At 42.2% G+C, this 21,997-nt stretch overlaps 1 protein-coding gene across 1 annotated transcript; it reads left to right on the forward strand.

Moving 5' to 3' along the window:
- The first annotated feature begins 7,267 nt into the window (after nucleotides 1-7,267).
- On the forward strand, nucleotides 7,268-17,792 carry hunk (hormonally up-regulated Neu-associated kinase). Its single transcript, XM_010738740.3, has 9 exons — nucleotides 7,268-7,966; nucleotides 10,645-10,937; nucleotides 11,986-12,041; nucleotides 12,458-12,593; nucleotides 12,708-12,835; nucleotides 13,798-13,924; nucleotides 14,017-14,185; nucleotides 14,384-14,546; nucleotides 15,420-17,792. Exons 1-9 carry the CDS (start codon nucleotides 7,739-7,741, stop codon nucleotides 16,166-16,168), a joined length of 2,049 nt encoding a protein of 682 aa, XP_010737042.1. The 5' UTR covers nucleotides 7,268-7,738; the 3' UTR covers nucleotides 16,169-17,792.
- The last annotated feature ends 4,205 nt before the right edge of the window (nucleotides 17,793-21,997 follow it).

The raw sequence follows: 21,997 nt of genomic DNA on the forward strand, positions 1-21,997 counted from the left end.
GCCCCGTCCAAACAAACCAGGTTGCAGTGTTACAGTACGTGACTTGACTCTGATCTGAATTGTAGAACAGAGACAAATGGAATTTGCTAATTTGATAACTTCACTGAAAATTTGGATAATTTTTATAGCGTATTCAGACTGACGACTCAAAAGCTAAAAATACAGATAATTGTAACATAATAAAGTTGAAAAAAATTATCGCGGCCAATCTCCGTCCAAGCATGTAAAGAGGAAGGCTATTAAAGACGGGGTAGTGAAAATGTAACAGATATTATTATGTACGAGCAGAGGTTCTTCATTGTTCTGCTGACCTTTTTATGATTTCAATTATGTCTGCACTCTTTTTTTTTTTACTGGCAGCTTTTCTGTACGTATAATCGACCTTTTGTCCTATTTTCATGTATTGTACTATGGAGATGTCATTACTAGACTTTTTAAAAACTTTTAAAAGAGATGCACAAGAAATCCTGTTTCATGAAAAGTAAAGCAATGACATATACTGGATAAATAAGTAAGAAATAATAGATTATATAAGACTTTGAGGAAATACATGTTACAGCAGCACAGTTACAGGTTAAGTGTTATGTGTAAATGTCCCCTCCCCTTGCCCGCGCGTGTGTTTTGCTGGGCGTGGCCTCTGGTTCTTCCTCTCACCTGGGGCCCATGTACAAAGCTTGCGTACGCACAAAAAAGTGGCGTAGGTCCTTTCCACGCTCACGTTCAGATGTATCAAACGTGAAAGATCCTAGAAACGTGCGTGCCCCACGCCAACTTTCATAGCTGTCCTACGCATGTTTCTACAGCTATTGTTCCTTAGAGGTGATGCTGGGAAACTGTTAATAATGTGAAAACATTAGTCATCAGAGTGATGTGCACATCAGAGACACACTTATGAACAATTAACAATTAACAAGAACATTTGAGGTATTAGTACTAGTATTTCTACTTTATATTACTTAATACCTCTCCACAACAACTCCATATTAAACAGTACAGATTTTACATATAAAACATATGTAATTAAGATACAGTAAAACATATAATGTAATATCACTTATATAATATGGTGTATTATGAGTACTTTTATTGAGTATTTATGCAAGCTACACAGACAGAGTTCCCTATAGAAATGGGTTGCAATTACAGAAGGCTAGCATCAACAGCACAGGCACCAGAGAAACAAGCAAAAACCACAACAGTGGTTAGTACAGAATACAAATGTTTATTATATGCTGCCTAAAGTGATGCAATTATGATTGCTGTTCATCCCCCACCCTTAAATCTTGAGTTAATAAATTATGTCTATAACACAACAGTGGTGAAGATGCCATTAAATATATTGTAATTGTAATTGATTTAAATAGTCATATATTCTTGTACTTTAGCTGCATTGTTGTAACACAACAGGACATATAAATATATACATATATACACACTTGTGAGTGTAACGGGTGTTACATCAGTCAGCCCAAAATGAGAGCTGTGGTCTCACAAATGTAGTGCCGTCTGTCTTCACAAACACTGTCATCCCAGGAGTTCAACCAGTCTTCCGCTCCAATGCGTGTTGGTGGAACAATGGCAACACAGTCCTGTCCTTTCAAGTCCCAGTTGTCCATAGCGTTATTTGGCTCCTGATCCATCCAATAAATGACATTCCACTGATCGTGTCGCCATTGACCCAGTAGAAGGTGCCCTCCTGGACCATATCTTGCAATCCAATCCATGCTGAATGAAATCTTCACTAGGATTCTGCTGTACATACTGAAAAGTCATGTTGGTCAAAATGCCTGGTCTTCTTTATTCCAAACCAGCCAGGTCACCCCCATAGTCAAGACACTCTATGCGAGCATTTTCCACTCTTTGGTTTTGGGACAGGATGAAGCAGCGTGAAGCGTGCTCAGTCCAGCCAGGCGGGCAGTGTGAACACTGCAGGGTGTCTCTGTTGCAGAATCTCCAAAGGAGCCCATTTTGGTCGAGAACAGGATTGAAAGTGGTGTTCATTAGCTGCTTTCAGCTGCATGGAGTTTTAGCTGTTCATTCAATAACAGCTGGTGCAACTGTTTACTTTCTGCGCCTTGGAGGGTGATATCTTCAGTGATTCGTTCAGATGGAGGTTAAGTTTGTTCTTCTCTTCCTTTATGAGGTTAAAGTTTTCCAGAGTTGAATTTAGAAACATGTTAAGCTTTTGGTTCTCCACACCAGTTGTCTCTTTTCTTGAATCGCGTCTCCAAGTGCAGGTTCAGTTGGGTATTTCTTGATGTTTTGTCAAGAGCAGGTTCAGTTGTGTATTTTCTTGTGATGTTTTGTTTCAAGGCAGGTTCAGTTGTGTATTTCTTGTGATGTTTTGTTCAAGTGCAGTTTCAGTTGTGTATTTCTTGTGATGTTTTGTCAAGAGCAGGTTCAGTGTGTATTTTCTTGTGATGTTTTGTTACAGAGCAGGTTCAGCGTGATTTTCACAGACACAGGTGAAGTTATCCAGTGTTGCAGTTAAGTGCAGCTTCAGTTGTTTTGTCCTCAGTACCCAGAAGGGTGAGGTTTCATAGGTGGAATTCAGAAGCGTTTCAGCTGAATGTTTTCCATTTTAAACTGTTTCCATTCCATGCTGTCCCTCTGACATATGTTGTAATTTGCAATCAGAAATTGCTGTTTATTGAAGAGGGCACTGGTCACCCACACAAAAGCACTATCAAAATCCCGATTAAAATAGCTTGCCAATTGGATTGCAGTTTTTATCAAGATGTTAATGTCCCTTCTGTGCCCTTATAGCTTCATCTTCTATGCCGTTATATTACAACTTCTGTGCTGTGATGTTTTCTGAGTCCTCACAGGATTTTCAAGTGGGAAACGCCAAACAAAAGAAGACGATCAAGTGATGTCTTAAAGCACAATGACAGGAAAAAAACACATTACAATTGCAGACTGACCTTTATGATTCAAGGCAAAATTGTACATATGATATTTTCATCATTATCAAATAGGTAGAAATTGGCCCTGAAATAAAAACATCCTTACAAAAGTCTTTTAGCATGTCGAAGAGGAGATTAAAATCATTTAGTCGTTTTGTCTACGTTAACTACTTAACAAACGGAAACTTTAGCTCCTGATTTATCACCTACCTGTCTTGGACTCCCTCGGTGTCAGTCATGTCTGTCTCTGGGTTTCCTCTTCAACTTTAAGTGTCTCCTAAAAAAGCAGCTCAGGGCCGTGTTGTGGCAATTTGTTATTTTTTTAATCTGGACCAAACTTTTAACATGGTAACGGGTGATTTTCGCTCTCGGGTTACCACGGCAACGGGGTTGTGCTGACTATAACAGGGCCTTTTGTGAGTTTGATAGAAAACAAAATTCAAAAAAGAACAAAATTCACAGAGAAACATCCCACGGTTCTGATCGGGCCAACGTCTGCCATAGTACCCGTCGTACCTGCCTTTTTAAATCAAAACTTAAGACACACTTTTTTAGATTAGCGTTTTATTCTGACTACTGTAGGTACACATGTTTTTTTTTTGTATTTTAATTGTATTTTCATTTGACTGTATTTATCTATCTTTGTACCTGTTATGTTTTTGTTTCTATGGCTTTGTTGTAAAGCACTTTGGGTACCATCCGGCTATTGTAAAGGGCTATACAAATAAACCTGATTTGATTTGATTTGATTTGTCGTATGCGCTTAGTGATGTCCAGAACAACGTTAAAAAAAATTCAATCTACGCATGCGCACAGCGCTAGAGATTCGCTGATCGCCAGTTCGAGTCCAGCGAGGCTCGCAGTGACATGCACTTGACTTCCAGCGTTCAATTCACTAGTAAAGGTTGTCGGGTACTGATGCCAGTCACCTTGAAAAATATTATCAAGAGGCAGGGGACTGTCAGTAAAGTGCTCCAGCCAACATTCAGTCAGTTGGTTTCCTCTGCCTCCATAAGCCTTTGGAAGAAGCTCACCACTGTCTTTGCGTGTTCTTACTGTGTCTGTGTGAGTTCCCCCTGCAGTCCAAAGACATGCAAGGTAATTGGGGACTCCAAAAATTATCCATAGATGTGATGAACTGGCGGTTTGTCCAGGGTGTACCCTGCCTCTCACTCAAAGCCAGTTGGGATAGGCTGCAGCCCCTTGCAACAAGGATAAGCTGCAGAAAATGGATGAATATATAAATATAATCATCTAATTATGTTTGTTGCATAGAAATATTATGTACTAAGTAAAAAAATGCAAACTAGAACAGTGATATATATATTACTACTTCAACTACTACTACAACTACTCCCAAAATGCATATTTAATGTAATACTAAAAATACATTAATGTCACCAGACTTATATTGGATGGGGATAATTATTTATTGAGTAGATGCAGTTACTAAATTTGACAAGATGCCATATGGTATGTTCTCTGTAGTCAGAAATTGGCATGGAGTGTGTTACTGGCTTCCCACAACAAAGTAGGTAATCATGTCACGGCATCAGCGGAGAAGGAAGACTGGAGGCTGCAGTTAGAAAAGACAGACAGAGAAACAGAGGCAGAGTGGAAGAGTTTAACGGGTTTACATTTATATGAATTTACATGTATGTATTTCATGGTTAGATCCCTTTGTTTGTCTTTGTCAGGTTTCTAATGAACGGCAGACAGATGTTGTCAGTGTACATCAGTGAAACATTTGTGAGACAAATGTTCCCAACCAGACGGCGAGTAATATTTATTTTGTGCTGTCCACAAGATAGAGCATCTATTGTGGGAGTAATGCATTGCTAACATTTCTTCCCTTATTGTCCCTGAGCAATGTGTGGGGAGAACTTCAAAACAAGACATTTTGTTTTAATGGCCACTGACGGTATCTGCCTCTAACTGCACACCCATGACAGAGGTGCCATCTATCAGAACTGGCAGGGTGGATAAATACATCTGTCACTATTTTTCTGTGGAACAGACCACGTGATTGTGTCTCTATTAGTCACAGTTTTCGTCACTCTATCACAGGAGGTGCTAGTAGTTATTACTGCTACAAAACATTACTGAGGGATATTTGCAAAAAGGTTTGGAAGCAATAATGTGTCACTGATGATATCCATCCATATGTGGATGCAAAGTTATTTAAGCATTTGAAAAACAAAACAATCGCACCTCAATGTTTTCCCACTTGTTCTTTGCTTATGGAATTTTTGTTTATATTGACTTAAAAGTTGAGCTTCACCGATTTCCGAATTCCTGACCTTGGAAAATGCAGCGGACAAAACCTCTCCAGGTGCATTTAATAGCTATGCTGGTGCTTTTGATCATATCACATGATCTGTCAGATTGATCGTCTGTTTTTAAGGTCAAGAAAACAGGTAAGAAAGGTAGAAAACCGCTGTCTTTACTCAAACCCACAACCACATTCTGTGCATATGTGTAAAATGGGTTGTGTTTCAGTTGTATAGGAATCTGACGTGTGCGTCTGCAGACGGTATCATGTGGTGTCATTGACTGAAACTATAGAGGCGATATCATCCAGCATGCAACTTGTGGCTCGTGTCCTTTCGATTTTTTGAAGGAGACCAGCTGAGTGCAGGAAATAGCTAAATAGATTTTCCCTCACCATCACCATTTACTTAAACTGTAAATTTATGCTACAGAAGCCTGCAACAGATGTGCTGTGTTGTTTGAGAAAAATTGAGGTTAGATAATTAAACTGTGAAATTTACTTACATTTTTGTGTCTCCCTTTTAATCTCACTGTGGATTGTAAACCTCAATGCTGTATAGAGATGTAGATGAAGATGTTTGTCTAATTGATACGAAGAGAATGACTTTAATTAAATAGGGTGACTTCTTTTTCAGCATGGACACTAACACAGAGTTATAATAAAGAGTCTCTAGAGGAGAGTGGTGATGCACATAAACAGTTTATAGACCATTAGGAGCTTGATGATGGTTATTTTGGTCCATTAAATGTTTGCCCATGTGTATATGCAGGGAAAAAGTCAAAGCTGACTCTGTTGTGATTTAATGCCACTGTCCCTTGTACCATCCCACATTAGCACTCATTGCCACAGTCATGCTGTTAATGTCTAACTGTTTTACAAGCACAAAATGTCCTGATGGGAATAAACGGGTCCTGGGGCGCCCACATTGCCCATAGCTAGGACCGGCCCTGCATTAAAGGAACAAATCATCATCAGGACAGTGGAAGATGGCCATCAGTTCATGGCTGAAGTTGTACTAGACTGCACGTCCTTGTAATACACAATAAGTCCAGTAGATGGTGCTACACGTACACTTTTGTCTCCATGTCTGGATGTCTGCTCTTGTGTCTAGAAAGCATGGTCCAGCAGGCAAGTCAGAATATGTGTGTATGAAAACCTCTCACTCCCTCGAGGAATCCACACAAGGAGTGAATTAAACAGAGCACACCTGTATTTTTTTCAAATAAAATCTGATACTAGCAACACAAACTAGTCCCATCAACACCTCTGACACAGACTAGAAGATAACAAACTTGAAGCAAGATTTGATGTTACTGTCAGGTGTTTCTGTAAATGTTTTCACCTCCTGCAGGTTCACAGTATAGAAAAACATATGATATGATCATTACAGGCCATATTAATCTGACCTGAAGCCAGATACAGGAAGAAAAATCTGTCTCCAACTGTTGCCCCTCCCTGCAGGTGTCCTCCTGAGCGATGATGAACACCATGTTAATTAGGGCAGTGAACACCTCAGTGAACGTGTGTGTGTGTGGTGGAGGGGAATGCGTCTTTGTTTGCCAATGGTATAGTACAACTTTCTATTGCTGGCAGAACTCCAAGTTCTGCAACAACCAACAACACAGTGCAAAGGAATGGGTGTAGCTAGATGGTGGTGCCCACATTCACATGCACAGACACAATGCATGCGGCAAGTGTGTCTCAGTGCATGTGGAGTTAAGGAATTGTGGTGAGCAACGCATGGCGCAAACATTTTGGTCCTTTGCGCACAATTCTTACCCAAGTGACAGTAAAAAATGAAGACTCAAGCAGCGAGAAGTCATGTTGCAGAAACAGTCTATATGTCGTGACAATGTTGCTGTCTCGCTGTCCAGGCAACAAACATGCCATATTCTTTGTTCGTGGCCGCGCACAACCTGAACGCACCATGCGAAACGGCTGTGCATCGGTGGTACCGGGTGGAGTTATCCTCCTTGTTCTCACATGTGCTCCGCCCGCCTGCTCTGATTGGATTGAAAATTACCCCAGCTACCACAGTGTGTGTGTGCCTGTGTGTGTGCTTGTGTGTTTTTCAGCAGAAGGAACGCCCACTCAGAGGAGCCGGGAAAAGTGGCTTCAAACTGAAAAGCACGCTGGCTGCACGCATTCAGGAGACGCTCATGTACGGAGAAGGGACGCTGAGAGATAGTCTACCTCTGACTGAGCCACAGTGTGTGTGTTGTTGTTGTTGTATTAAGACGGGTTGCGTCAGTTAGTAACTTTGCATTGGTTGAGTTTGGCTTTTTTTCTTTCTGTGTCATTCCAATCTAAGCTGATCCTCTCACTCATCAAGTCTCGGAACCTGCTGAGTGCGCTCACTGGATGCTTTGGGCGAACAGGTGGCGCAAGCTCCGGTTCTCTTAATTTGCTATTAGGGCCGAGACGCAGACAGAGCGGAGTGTTTATTCTCTCCTACCGGACGCTAAGCATTTAATACCTGGCTTTAAGCTGGGCCGAGGGACGAGCTGCGTAAGTCTTCACCCTCCCTTGTTAAAAGGAGTTATTTGACAAGGGAGCTGTGATGCCAGTTGCCGACAGCGACATGGTAGTGGACAACAGCCACGGGTTACACGAGGGGAAAACCCCAAACGATGGCATCCTCCCGGCCTCCTTATGCAGTCCCGCAGCGGACATCCTCAAGAACTTTTACCACACCAAACGGGTCGGGAACTATCTGATTGGGAGGAAACTGGGAGAGGGGTCGTTCGCCAAAGTTAGAGAAGGTCTCCACGCCTTGACTGGGGAGAAGGTAAGCGGACTGTCAGAGTGGAAAGTGCAACAGTGCATGGTGAAAATGTGTGTTCTTGACATGATTTTAAATTCATCTTGTGATCAGATTTATTCAGTTGATTAGAGATTTCTCGCACAATTTCTAGTCTGTTCTGACTGTCACTGTAACATCTAAAAATATGAGTGGCATGCAGCAGAGGGGTCTGATGTGGTTTTAGATTTCATTTCAGAGTCAGCTGTCACTTGCCTGCATGTGAACCACAGATAACTCTTCCCTATTTATCCATACTGTACATGCTGATTTTGCACCATGGCGGTCTAATCAGAGTGATCAGCCCTGTTTGCAAAGGGAAGCTTTAAGTGAGCTCATGTGGGCACCAGCAGCTGCTGGACGCGCAGCTGGACTTGGTTTTCCAGCCAAAACTCCAGTGACAATATTTACTTTTAGTGTTTGTGCGTTTGCGTGAGAGAGAGAGAGTCTTTTTCTCAACATGTGTTGGATGGGTATTTATTTGTCTGAACCCTCCTGCTTTGTTTCTCCTGGCTTGGCTGGTGAGCTCACCGCTCCTGGGCGCGCAAGCCTGTGATAGGGACAGAGGGGGAAATTGACCGGCCTATGAGAGGACAGAGCTGCTACTTGCATATGAAATCGTGTCTTTGATAAATGGGCTTCGGGTTCATTATGATTCCGCCAGCGCAGTGGCTTTGATGGGCTACCATTGGCCACTGGTTGCCTTTGTCTCTGTGTCTGTTTTTTTTTTTTTTGGAGGAGCATTTGGATATTGAAAAACAAGTAGCACCCCTCCTTTTCCTCATGTGTACCTACATGTAAATCCATGTCTGGTTTGTACATGTGTAAAAACACAATGTGTGCCATTTAAATTGGATAATTTGCATATTAAGGATTATCTCATCCCCCCCCCCCCCCCCCCCCCCCCCCCCCCCCCACACACCACAACACCACACATCTTCCCATTCTGTTGCTGGAGAAAAGAAAGCACTCCTCTCCTCTCCTCTCCTCTTCCCTCACTCTCTTTGTTGAGGATGATGCAAACACTGGCAATCGGCAAACCAAGCACATCACATGCCCTCCCTTTTCCTTTCCTCTCACTCACTCTCATTCACTAGAATACAGGGATCCAAAAGACGCTTGGAGGGGAGCGGAGGGCAATGAGTTTATTCAAGCAAAAGGGTAGTCAGAGGGGGGAAAGGAATACAGGACTCCCACATCTTTATTTATTTTTTTTATTTTTTTGCATCACTAGTTGTCAGTGTGGACAATGAAAGGATGTGTGTTTTTAAAGGCAGGGGGTATGAAAGTGAGGAGAGGTGAGGGATGGTGTTGTCATGGTCAGGGGGGCTGCTGAGGTCATATGCATGTGTTTTTGAAGTCTGTAACCCACTTTCCCCTCCATACTCCACCCACCTCCCTCTGTTTCTGTCTGAGGGGTGCCTGATAAACAACTGAATCCCCCAGAAGCCCCCTGGCTGGGCACACCCCTCCCCCGCTTATATACCCCCCCCCCTCCTCCTCCTCCTCATCTCCTCATATAGACTAGCCTACTGTAAATACAGTGCCCCACCCCCCTCCATACATACCCCACACCCCTTCTCTTATCTGCCCTGCCTGGCGTAAACACGGGTCGTCTATTACTGCACTGTGACAGCTCAACACACACACACAGACACACACACACACACACGCACAGGCACATAGTGCCAGGTTTAATTAGCAGCCGTAAAAAAGGTTTTTAGAGGTGAATCAATTATGAAAGATGAAAGGACGAGAAGTGAAAAAGAAAGACAAGCTGAAGGACAGAAGAAAGAGAGACACACACACCCACACCCACACACACACACACACAGACGACCACACTGGCCATTTCATTAATGGATATGGTGATTAGTTTCATTGGTCGTGCCTTTCCATGTCTGTGGGCTCTCCTTGAGATGATTTGCCGTCATTGGTAGCCATGCTCTTGAACTCAAGTCTAGACGGGCTACAAGGAGACCCGGGCAATGGATGAAATAGAGTAGATGGGTACGTTATTGAATGTAATTAGCTACAGAGGGAAGCAAAGTGTTTCTCATAAAGGTAAAAGGACATGTTCTGAGGCTTTTTATGAGGAGAGACCTCCAATGAAACTACAAGGGCACAGAGAACATAGACAGAAGATGTTGGGATGAGCAATTAGAGAAAAGCAAACAGCTTTACACGTCTAACTGGGAATCTCCTCACTGTGTTGGATCTTTTACTCTTCCTCAGTCCTGCTTCTACATTTGTTGCCGCTCCTCATGTGTGTTTAGCTGCAGCTGAACTCTGTGGCAAATGGGGGAATATTAAATGTCCATTTGGCCTCGGCACCTTCCCTAGCAGATAGGGTAACATTTGCTTTTCCCCCAGTTTATGATGGTTCAGTAACCCCTCCAACACACACACACTCACACTCACACTCATATACACACCTCCCCCCTCTTGCAGCCCCAGGGCCCTATAACGCCTGGGTTGCCCCACATTGGGAGCAGCTGTGACGGAGAGGTCAGTGTCGAGTTATATATCCTGGAATGAAGCCTGAGTAGCTCATCACCTGTTACACCACAACTCTCCGAAAAACTCTCTCGCAGGCAAGAGCCAAACTTTACTTAGTGCTCTTGTCTAAAACACCATCCTCACCTCTCCTGTTTCAACACCTCCAGGTGGCGGTGAAGGTTATCGACAAGCGGAAGGCCAAGAAGGATTCGTATGTGACCAAGAACCTGCGGAGGGAGGGCCACATCCAACAGATGATCCGCCACCCCAACATCACGCAACTGCTCGACATCCTGGAGACGGAGAACAGCTACTACCTGGTGATGGAGCTGTGTCCCGGTGGCAACCTCATGAACCGCATCTACGATAAGAAACGCCTGGATGAGAGGGAGACCCAGAAATACATCCGGCAGTTGGTGCTGGCCGTTGAGCACCTGCACAGGGCGGGTGTGGTGCACAGGTAATAAAAAATATATATAGCCTACATATATTAATATGTCAGGAAATATAAACAGTCCATATCTGTTTATGGGTTAAAGCTGACTTTAAGATCTCGCAGACATGATCCTCTTTATCAAAGTGTGGGTTAAGTCCCTATTGTGCACATTACTGTTAATCCACAAGTACCCATATGTGTCTGCACCATAACTGTGCTGCAAAGCTTTAAGAGGTTTCCAAGAAACCTTCTAAGAACTTTAATAAATCCGACTTAAAAAAAAAGAAAAAAGACTCATAAAACAGCTGAATTTTTTTAATAATTCCAGTGCATTTCTCGCACAAACAGATGAAATGTTTTGATTTGATTTGGGGAATAATAGGACACATAACTGCATTTCTAAATCAGATTTCAAATCAAATCAAATCAAATCAATTTTATTTGTATAGCCCAAAGTCACAAAGTACATTTGCCTCAGAGGGCTTTACAATCTGTACTGTACAGGGAGTGACACCCTCTGTCCTTAGACCCTCGGTTCGAGTGAGGAAAAACTTGCCCACAAAAAACCTTTAACAGGGAAAAAATGTGGAAGAAACCTCAGGAAGAGCCACAGAGGAGGGATCCCTCTATCCAGGACGGACAGACGTGCAATGGATGTCACGTGTACAGGACAGATCAACACAAACATATTGTATAATTACAATGACTGACAAAATGACAATGAATTTCAGAGAGAAATTTCACAGAGCTCTTCCCGGGAACATTCGATTCTTTGTCGCTGAGAGCCTGGGAACTAAATTAGATGGCCCATGTAGATAACTGTATAACAGGATTTCTCAGACTTGAAGAGGGATCTGGAGGCACACAATAGACCCTGAAAATCAGCCAGCGTGACCCACATTGGGAAGGGTTTTTTTTTTGTGTATGTGTTTGGGGCTTGGGGGTGGTGGTGGCAGCTGACCTCGCCTGTGTTTGCATTGTCTGATGATGGTGACTCAGATAAGCTATCTAACGTAAATACTGGTGCTGTGCAGGCATTGACATCATCTTTGTTTCTGTCTTTGTCTTACAGGGATCTGAAGATAGAAAACCTCCTGTTGGATGAGCAGGACAACATCAAGCTCATAGGTAATTCCTACACTTACAGTATCTAACTCAAAAACTCCTTGTTTCTTCTTCCGGTTCAGTGCAAAGTGGAATAATGAATTCATTCATAAAGACAAAATTTCCCACAGCAAAAAACAACAGACACTATTTAATCAGTTTATAATAGTATAAGGCCTTTAATGCCAGTTACTTTACAGTAGAAGTAAAAAGATTATCACAGTTGGAGAGGACATGCAGAGTGTCAGTGTGCCCCACATGTGGTGAAGCGTTAAGAGCAATTAAATATCCTGTTAAAACCTTTACAAGCTCTCACCACAGTGCTAATCTGCTTCTGTTTGTGTGCGTAACGCCGTGATGAGGTGACTCATTTAGTGGCAAGCTGAAAAGACAGTAATAAACCCAGAAAAAACACTCACCCCGCCTGCTCCATCCCTCAGATTTTGGCCTCAGTAACTGCGCTGGTATCCTGGGATACTCAGACCCGTTCAGCACCCAATGTGGAAGTCCAGCATATGCTGCCCCAGAGCTGCTATCCAGGAAGAAGTACGGGCCGAAGGTGGATGTCTGGTCCATGTGAGTATATTTTTTAAAAATGCAATCAGATGTTGTCAAATGTCGACTTATTTTAATACATTTGTTTATTTCACGAGTGCACACAGAGCTCAAGTGTGTATTTTAATCTTCCAGTGGTGTGAACATGTACGCGATGTTGACCGGGACGCTGCCGTTCACCGTGGAGCCCTTCAGTCTCCGGGCCCTGCACCAGAAGATGGTGGACAAGGAGATGAACCCTCTACCTCCCTCACTCTCCACAGGTAAATAAGAATTTCCTTTGAAAAGACGGTTCACCTGCAGACAGTGCACTGGCATGCCCATTCAAATATTTACTTCACTTATCGCTGTCATCACCCTTCAGGGTAGAGATTAATGGGAAACATGAATGACTAACTGGCATGTAAACAAGATGATTTCATGCATTTATTGCATGTGAGCCTAAAAGCAGATAAGACGGCCACTTTCCTGAGAAACAAAATGACTCATCATTGCGCAGATAGCCGTGAACATGCATAACAAACAAAGTATGAAAAGAGATTTCTCAAGAGCTCAAGAAGGCTTGGCAATACAATAAATACAAAAACAGTGAGCCACCCCCACATTTTCCATTGAATTAGTCAGTGTATGCCCAAATATTACATCATACATACACTGTATATAAATGAAATCTAAATGGTGATGCTATATATCATTAATAGTGATTAAACAGAGGAAAGAAATTCAAAACAACAAGTTAAAGTGCACACCTGTGCCAAACTGTGACTGTGACACTCAAATACCACAGATGCGTCACCTGAGCGTGTCAAGAACAATATCACTCCTTAATATTCAAAGTAGGAGATGGCTAAGCTCCAGTTATGCAATCTTTTGTAAGCCAATGTCCCATCTATGCCATTAAGTTAATTAAGATATACACGTGTCACCTCATCTGTCTTACGTAAGAACGGAATGAAAGCAGATAAGGGGTCAAGTTTGTGCTCAGTGTGTACCTGTGAGACGAGACAAAGGGATATTGCAACTTAGACTTCTGCTCCAGTTATTCAGAAACTATTGTGCATGCTGTGCTACATGGAAGAGAAATTAGGCAATTCTTAATCGTCATAGATTTGATGATTACGTCCATACTTAGTTAATTAAAAGAGCAGTCATATTTTGGAGGAACAAATGACAAGTGAGTGTCATGACAACGCATAAACATGTACTCTCCCTCTCTGTGTCATAGCTGCCATCTGTCTTCTGAAGAAGCTCCTTGAGCCAGATCCCAACAAGCGTCCTAATATCCATCAGGTGATGGCTGACTCATGGCTACAGCTAGCCAACAAGAACACAGGAGCACCGTACCTCAACAGGTAGACCCACACACTATTGCAGCTTATTCTTGGTTATTTGTTTTTCTGAATTTTCAACAGTTTAAAGCATTTGTTTTTTCTTTCTGTGTAAGGATCCACATCGAGGAAATCAACCACACGGTGTTGCTGCACATGACGGAGAAGATGAGCTACAAGCACAGCGAGGTGCTGAGCGCCGTCCTAACCAACCGCGCCTGTCACACCCTGGCTGTCTACTTCCTGCTCAACAAGAAAATGAAGAGACTCTCTAAAGAGTACAGGGTAAGGGGATCTTGTCCAAAGTGGTTCAACAATTTGAACTCTTACCTCTTACCTTAAATTCCAAAAGTGTTTCTTTATGACACTGAATAAAGTTTGGTTACAAAAATGATTTATGAGGTGACAAACTGGCTACACAACAGTAGCAACAGTTTTGCAAAATGCAAAGGGGCCGCTGTAATTAGTGGTTTGCTTGTTTAGGAGATGCAGTTCCAGGAGAAGAAGAAAGGTGAAAAGCAGAAAAGCGAATACTTCCAGACACAGTGGAGGAAGCACGTCGACAAGCTCACCATCCCCCCCAAACAGACGCCCGTCTACCTGGCTGTTAGCAAGGGGCCCAGCAAGGAGAAGAAACACAGAACAGGTGAGGAGCGCAGAAACATTCGGGCATATTTGTAAAATAATTTAAGATAAAGAACGTGTTCTAAAGAAGTGTCACTTTATGTTTGTTCATACAGGGTAGGTTGACTGAGCATGCATGTTCTTGTACAGCAACGACCAGTTTCACACACGTAGTTACCCAGTCATCCATCGATCCATGCATCCACCCTTCCTTCCATCCATTGTTTGTCTGTCCATCCATCCATCCATCCATCCATCCATCCATCCATCCACCTACTCACCCACCCATCTACCCATCTGAGAGGAAACCTCCTGGATAAGTTACCAGTCAATTGTAGGGCAATTTTTAAAAAACTTGTTGACCGATGAAATGTACAGAAGTAATATATAATATGGAGTTAAACTAAATGTCATTCATTTATTACATTAAACTAGGCCTGGGCTTTCTAAGAGTCTGTCAGATGACACTCCTTAAAGAAGAAGCTTACAGGAGGCAAACAAGGACCCGGGGGCAAAGCTGAGGCTAATCCTTTGTTTCCCATGTCATTTGTCAAAATCTTATAGGCTGTTTCAAATGCAGCATGTCAGGGCAGGCTTGTATTCAAATCAGGACAGGCTTGTATTCAAATCAGAACATGCTTGTATTCAAATCAGGACAGGCTTATATTCAAATCAGAAAGGAATGTACCTGTTCTTCAACACCTGGTTATGACATGCTGTAGTAGGGGCCTTGTTGACACTGACATAGAACAAACTCAGGCACTCAGCCAAAAGTATTTAGGGAAGTTGCAGTTCTCGACTTGTATCTGCAGCGACTTTGGCATAAACTATTGTTTGATTAACATCAAAATACAGTATTTCAGAAATGTTACAATGCTTCTCGTTTCCTCCTCAGGTCTCTTGCGTGCCATAACCGGTGGCCATCGTAATTCACCTCTGGCGCCACCCGGCACTGTTGCTTCTTCCTCTATGGAGTATCTAGAGATCCAGCCTCTCTTTCACAACACCCCTCAGCAACGGAGGCGCTTGGCCACCCTTCCGCAAGTCAACACGAGCCCAGAACACAACATACCCGCTCCACCAGCGCCATCACCGATCGGCATGCATTCCTTCGGCTCCCTCTCCAAAGCTGAGCAAATCGAAGACACCCCGGCTTCACCCTGGTACAAACTGACCAACGGGACTCTGTCCCCGCCCCGCCACGTCTCTGCCTTCCAACCTGACTCCTCTTACTTGAAGAAGGCCACCATCCCCAGTCCTCCCGTCCTCATTGTAAACCCACAGCCCAAGAAGAGCAACTCTTCAGATTGGTGTGGGTCCTCTGACACCAGTGGCAGCCCCCCCAGCACCATAGGAAGCCCCCCGGGCCACTCGGCTTTCAGCCCTCCGAAGTCCGCCTTTAGTCCCCTTAACCCCACCTCAGCGTTCAGTCCTCCTTCAAACAACAGCAGCAGCGATCCCGACAGCCCAACGCACCGCAGCAAGTTCCCCTCTATGGGAATTGGACAGATCCTAAAGAAGAAGGTCCAGCTGCAGCCGTTCAGTTTCAGACCGGAACAGGTTGTCGAGGAGGTGGTGTCACCACCTCCGTACCCCATGCAGACTCTCCTATGTGCGTCTGGGGCGCTCAAGACCCTCTGCTGAGGGATACATGACAAAAGAAAACGAAAGAAAAGACAGACTGAACTCAAGGCCCCTCTCAACATTGTTTGAGTTGGAGAGGTCTTCCAGAGCGGCCTTTTGAACTGTGAACTGTCCCTTTATTGCGACTGAGCCACTTTTTTTTTTCATTTAAAAAATAAAAATAAAAAAATAAGAAGGGATTTAAAAGTGTTTTATCTCTTGTTGCCACTCTCATTATGTACAAAGAAGTGGTGACACTGAGAAGATGAGATTTGAAGCAGATCCCTGAAGGATGACTAAACCTCACTGTGTCCTAGATACAGAGTGGACTTTGGGACGTCATGTAATATGGGCCTTGCAAACAAGGTGTACACACACACGCGCACATGCATACACACACTGTAATATACACTGAGTTAAGAGATACTCTCTTATGTAATATTGCTGTACCTGGTTACTAATTGAACCGCAAACTGATTCACACCAGCTAACAGACCTCGACCCTAACCCTGATTACATGTATAAGTGTTTTGTCTCCGTGAAAACTCTCTTAAGATACCCACTTGACTTCCAGCCAGCTGGCACTGCCTCCTCAATGCTGCCTGGACTGCACTATTCTTGTAAAACCAAAACCTATAGTACAACAATGTTTACCATCTTTTACCTCACTGCATTATTCATGCATTAATGTATGTAACAGTCGTGTAACAGCAGTCGGTTGTGACATGCTCGTGTGGATTTTGCTACAGTGTTGCAGTGTCTGAGTGTTAGCACCATTAGAATCAACACACTGAAATAGAAGTAGGTACCAAGAGCAGACTCATACTCCACTTTTTATAGCCTTCTCACAAATCCATCACTCAACAGGATAAGTCATAGCTATAACTTTTTATAAGTCTTATAAATCTTCCATCACCTCTAAGACCCACGGGAAAACTGTAAAACTGTCTTATAATTACAACTCTCACAGCAGGATGTGCGTGTTTACAGTCAGTTTTGAAAAAAAATAAAATAAGAAAAGCTTAAAAAAAATAGAGCATCAAAAAGCCTTATGAACGTGATCAACCTCTCCGGCTGAGGGTACAAAGGTGGAAAGAAGTGCTACTCGGATCACACACACACACACACACTACCCGTGACAATAACCCACTTCCTTTTGTCTTAATGCTGTAGTTTGTGCAATAGTCTTAAATGTTAACCGCAATGATGAGTATTTGCCAAGAGCTCTCTGAGAGTGATGTGAAAAATTGTGCTTGTAAATAACAGTACGACTCCTGTGTTCCTGTCACTTCTGTACGAAGGGATTCTAGAAATGTCCGACATTCTCACGTTAGTGGCTTCATGAAACTGTTTGACTCTACAAAGACAGGCTTCCCGCAGGCACACGAGGCTTCTCACTGTTAAGACGCTGTAGAATCCCTTCCTGTCCAAATGAAAAAGTTGCATGCAATGTTTTTGCGAGTCAAACCGTACCGTCAACATTTGAAAATTTTACGTCTTTGTACCCCTTTTTCTCATTGATACTGAGATTGATACGGACTTGGGTGATCTTTTGTAAGATTTTGTAATGGATTGTTTTGTTTGAGTGTCAAGAGATTTCTATGCTGTATAAAGTATTTTAAATATTTATACCAAATTCATTATGCGTCTGTCTGATCTTTAAAACACATCTGCTAACTGTCTTTTTTTTTATTTGTGCACACACACGGCATTATACCACTTTGTTTTTAGCTGTAAAAATATATAGAATTAATACAATTAAATATCTTTAATTATGTGAATATTACACAATTATCCATGGAATCCAACATACATGTTAAAATGTAGAATTTACACAATGCCTGAGGCGCATACTTTATTCCTAAAGCTCGCAGCTCCAGGAGAGCTCTGCTTCAGTCCTGTGGACTGTTGCTTTATAACCTCAATGTGCCACTTGTCTCACATACCATATACATTTCCCACAGGACACCTGTGGTCGGTAAAAAAAGAAAAAACCCACCCTTACAACAGCTGAAGGCTCCTCAGGACTGACATATATACACACACACACACATACTACCACCCCTCCCTCTTTACTCACTCACACACACTGTAGACACTAATCTACTCAGCTGTGGCTCCCCCGTCCCCATCATAAACCTCTTTGGGTGACACTGCCCTGATGAGACAAAGAAGGGGGATCACCAGAGCTCTGAGACAAAAACACACAGGACAACACAAACAGGACCACCCGATTAAACCGGCGCGGTTAAGCTGATAAAAGCCGAGGCACAAGAGTGGTCAGAAAAATGCATTAGAGTCAGAGCCTTTTGTTTATCAAAGACGGTTAGTTAAAAATCCCCAGGCAGTGTGGTGAGGCATGAATACTGTGGCTTAATCACAGCACTGAACCAAATGACAGTGTACACCTCAGGGTAGGTACAGGTAATACCAGTACCTAAGTGTTCAGTGCTGCTTGACATTTAGATTAGACAGACTGGTTTTAATTTCATTTTGAAGGACACAACCCTCATGGGTTTACGAGACACTAAAACGGTCACAACATTCATTACAAAATTACAAATTATGTAAATGAATGTTTTGTCTTGAATACAAATTTATTCTCCTGCAAATACAATTCTCTACAAAAAGATTCCCTTCCTAAAGCACAACTCAAATGTTCTTAATCATAAAAGAAAAATGCATAAATGGACATTTTACTAAAAAATACATCCTTTATGTCCTCGTCAGGACAAAGGGATGGAACAGTTATAGATTTTGATGCACAATTAGAGTGATTTGAAATATGGATAAAATCCTGAACATTATTCTTATTTGATTTTTGCAGTTTTTAAGTAAAAATAAATTAAATTGAGAACATCTCAGGTGTCACGTGCCGTTTTGGTGAGTATTACATTTACACACTTTGCAACGCTCTGTTTCCTGTTTTGTTGTTGTTGATTCACGTTGCACGGAAAGATCAACTTTTAAGTCACGGTGACTTTATTGACTGCACATGACAGTAACACCTTGTGATGGCATTTAATGACCTGTCACTGTTCAATCAAAAACACACACATTATGAACTACTGACAGAGTGGCACTCCCATAAAACAAACACCTCTTTTGATTAGTCCCACGATGAATGATTGTTTAAAGAGACATTTAATTAGTGTTAATTAATAATAATTATTTGACTCTGATTTATCTGGCTATATAACTATGTAGTACGGTGTTGGATTGGATTAACTTATTCATGTAATTTTACCTTGCTCTGGAGATATTGATATTGCGACAACTTTGTCTGAATAGAACAGCTTTCTTTTTTGTTGTTGTTTGTTACTGTCTTTGAAAAAAAATAATAATAAATAAGGTATATATATAAAAAATAATAATTATTTGTTATTATGAAGTTATCAAGCAAAGATTTTTTGACTAGGTTCTGTATAATTGTGATGGACATTTTTACTAGTTTTGCACTTTTTATAGATTTAATTATTAATGGCGGATGAATAAAATATGAAAATGTAAGACAAACTTTGGTGCAGACTTAAGACTGCTGTTTGGCAGGTTGTGAATGCAGAAGCAAAATGTAATCTATTATAATCTCAGAATGGAATCCATATTGATGAGATCAAAACAAATACATGGTTTTTCTTGACAGAGATTATTTCAAAGTTAATCTGTGTGTAAACAGGTCACGTTTCAGTGACAAGACTGCGAGGAAACAGACGTCCACCCTACTGTCCCAGCAGGGGTTGGCATTAAAATTGCGATTTTTCATCATAATCATATTTGAGGAATCGTGATAATCTATGATGATTGCTGAAATATTACAAGGCAGTCATGGAATGACCAAATGTTTTAATATATCAAATTTTGAGGTCTTGGAGGAGCCATGCATCTTGAGACGCACTTGTACACACCTTAAAGTCAAGACTGAAACAAGAGTCTAGGGAGCAGCACATGCTACATCCTGCAGACATGTAGCCACTTCTTCCAAAATTAAGAAAAACTTTTAGTTGTATTCAACAACGGTTAACCTGAGTGATGGCATTTACACATTTTTTATCAGAGACTTGTTCATTTCCTGTTTGTGACCACCCAAAAATCATATTTTAATATTCAAATCACTCTTAATGTGAGGCCAAACTGACCAATTACAGCCCAGCAGGACTTTACTTTTATCAATCTGTTCAGGCTTACATCCTGATGATACTAATCCTGTTTTCAGCCCCCTTTCCATCACACATATGCATGCACACACACACACACTCACACACACTCACACCAGGGTGTCACTGGCAACGGGACGAGCCTTTGTGTCTGAGAAAAACAGACGATTAACCTGCTATGCAGAGAGACCAACACCGAGGGATGTGTATGCCCAACACACTCATGCACCCAACCACCCACCCACACACCCACACACACACAGACAACCTGAGCATCCTGGTTCAATCTCACAGATCAGCACCACCTTCCTCAGCAGCGTTCACACACGCAGAGGACGGGGAGGAGAGAGTGAGAGACGGCCAGACGACCTGGCAGACACCGGCCGACACGGAGATGTGGAGGCAAATAAACAAGCAGATGTTTCTAATGAAGTAGGAGGCTTTGAGCACTCAGAGGGGATTTGGGTTATCTCGTCAGACAAGTCTCTGACTGGCCGGGTATCTGGTTCGATCACACACACACACACACACAAACACACACACCCAGATGAAGGTGATTAATGAAATGAGAAGGCTGTGATCTTATGCTTTCGCCCTTCTGTCTGTACAAAAAAAAAAAAACAGGTTAACTTTCCCAAACACTCCTGACACCAAGATCATCTTACACCCACTGATTCCTAAGATTCATTTGGGAAATTTAACCTCCCTGATAAAGGAGTTTACTAGACCTGCTGTCCCGTCGGCCCGACACAAAGACAAAGATGAGACATCTAAAAAGAAGACTTGAAGCAACCAACCATGTGAGGCAAAGTAGTGGCGCTTAACCATATAATCTATTCAATACATCTATTTTCATAAAGGCACCATGTGAATAAATTAATATCAAATTAAATTTAAATGATTTAAAAATCAATAAAAAAATAAATAAAATCACATTTCAACATCCACTCCACCGATTAAATAGAACTAAATACGGCTGCTATGAAACACAATGGACCTGAGGATTGAACAGTGCTGTGGGAAAGCAAGGGTTAAACCCGAATATTGATTATAAACAGCTACAAGCAACTGGTGGGGTGTGGTTCTTTTGTCAGGGGAACACCAAATATTATGATGGCAAGGCAGAAAACTGCAATTAAACCAGAGAAATGAGTGCTGATTAAAAGTGCAATTATTGAAATGAGGATGTTTTTAGATCTTTTCATTGAAACAAAAAAACTGATGCATCCACCTCAGTGTGTACCAAGTGCCAGAAAATGACAGATTACAGAAACAAAGATGGCATTCAGTGTTAGTCATGAAGCCATTTTCCTTCCCACAAAGTAATCTTCATGCAAAAAAAAAAAAAAAAAAAAAAAAAAAAAAAAAACTCCAAACATATTTTGTAAGTCGGCACACAGGTGGCACTCCTTGAGATATTTTCTCTCTCAAAAACAAGATCAGAAATTCAATCAAAGAGCACTGCTCGGCCAATCACATTTCAGTGTCTGTGGCAACAGCAGCATCAGTTCGAGCAGCCATTGGTGCTGTGTTTCACGCAGGGAAGGCTGTAATTGGCTGATGGCATGCCGAGGCTTCATTGCCTCCATGGCAACATTGCTTCCTTATTGCTTAGGGAAGGTGAAAAGGAGGGAAAGAGGGGAGGCGACTTTCACTCAGACGCTACCTCTGCATTATTCATCCTTTGTCCCCGAGT

Source organism: Larimichthys crocea, chromosome XXII (assembly GCF_000972845.2).
Source record: "Larimichthys crocea isolate SSNF chromosome XXII, L_crocea_2.0, whole genome shotgun sequence".
NCBI classification, from domain to species: domain Eukaryota; kingdom Metazoa; phylum Chordata; class Actinopteri; family Sciaenidae; genus Larimichthys; species Larimichthys crocea.

Excerpts from the sequence above, each read along its gene's own strand:
- hunk (XM_010738740.3), top strand. The coding sequence starts at position 7,739 with ATGCCAGTTGCCGACAGCGACATGGTAGTGGACAACAGCCACGGGTTA. Across the intron at positions 12,836-13,797 it reads ACCTCCCTCACTCTCCACAG|CTGCCATCTGTCTTCTGAAG; the intron begins GTAAATAAGAAT and ends TCTGTGTCATAG. Across the intron at positions 13,925-14,016 it reads GGAGCACCGTACCTCAACAG|GATCCACATCGAGGAAATCA; the intron begins GTAGACCCACAC and ends TTTCTGTGTAAG.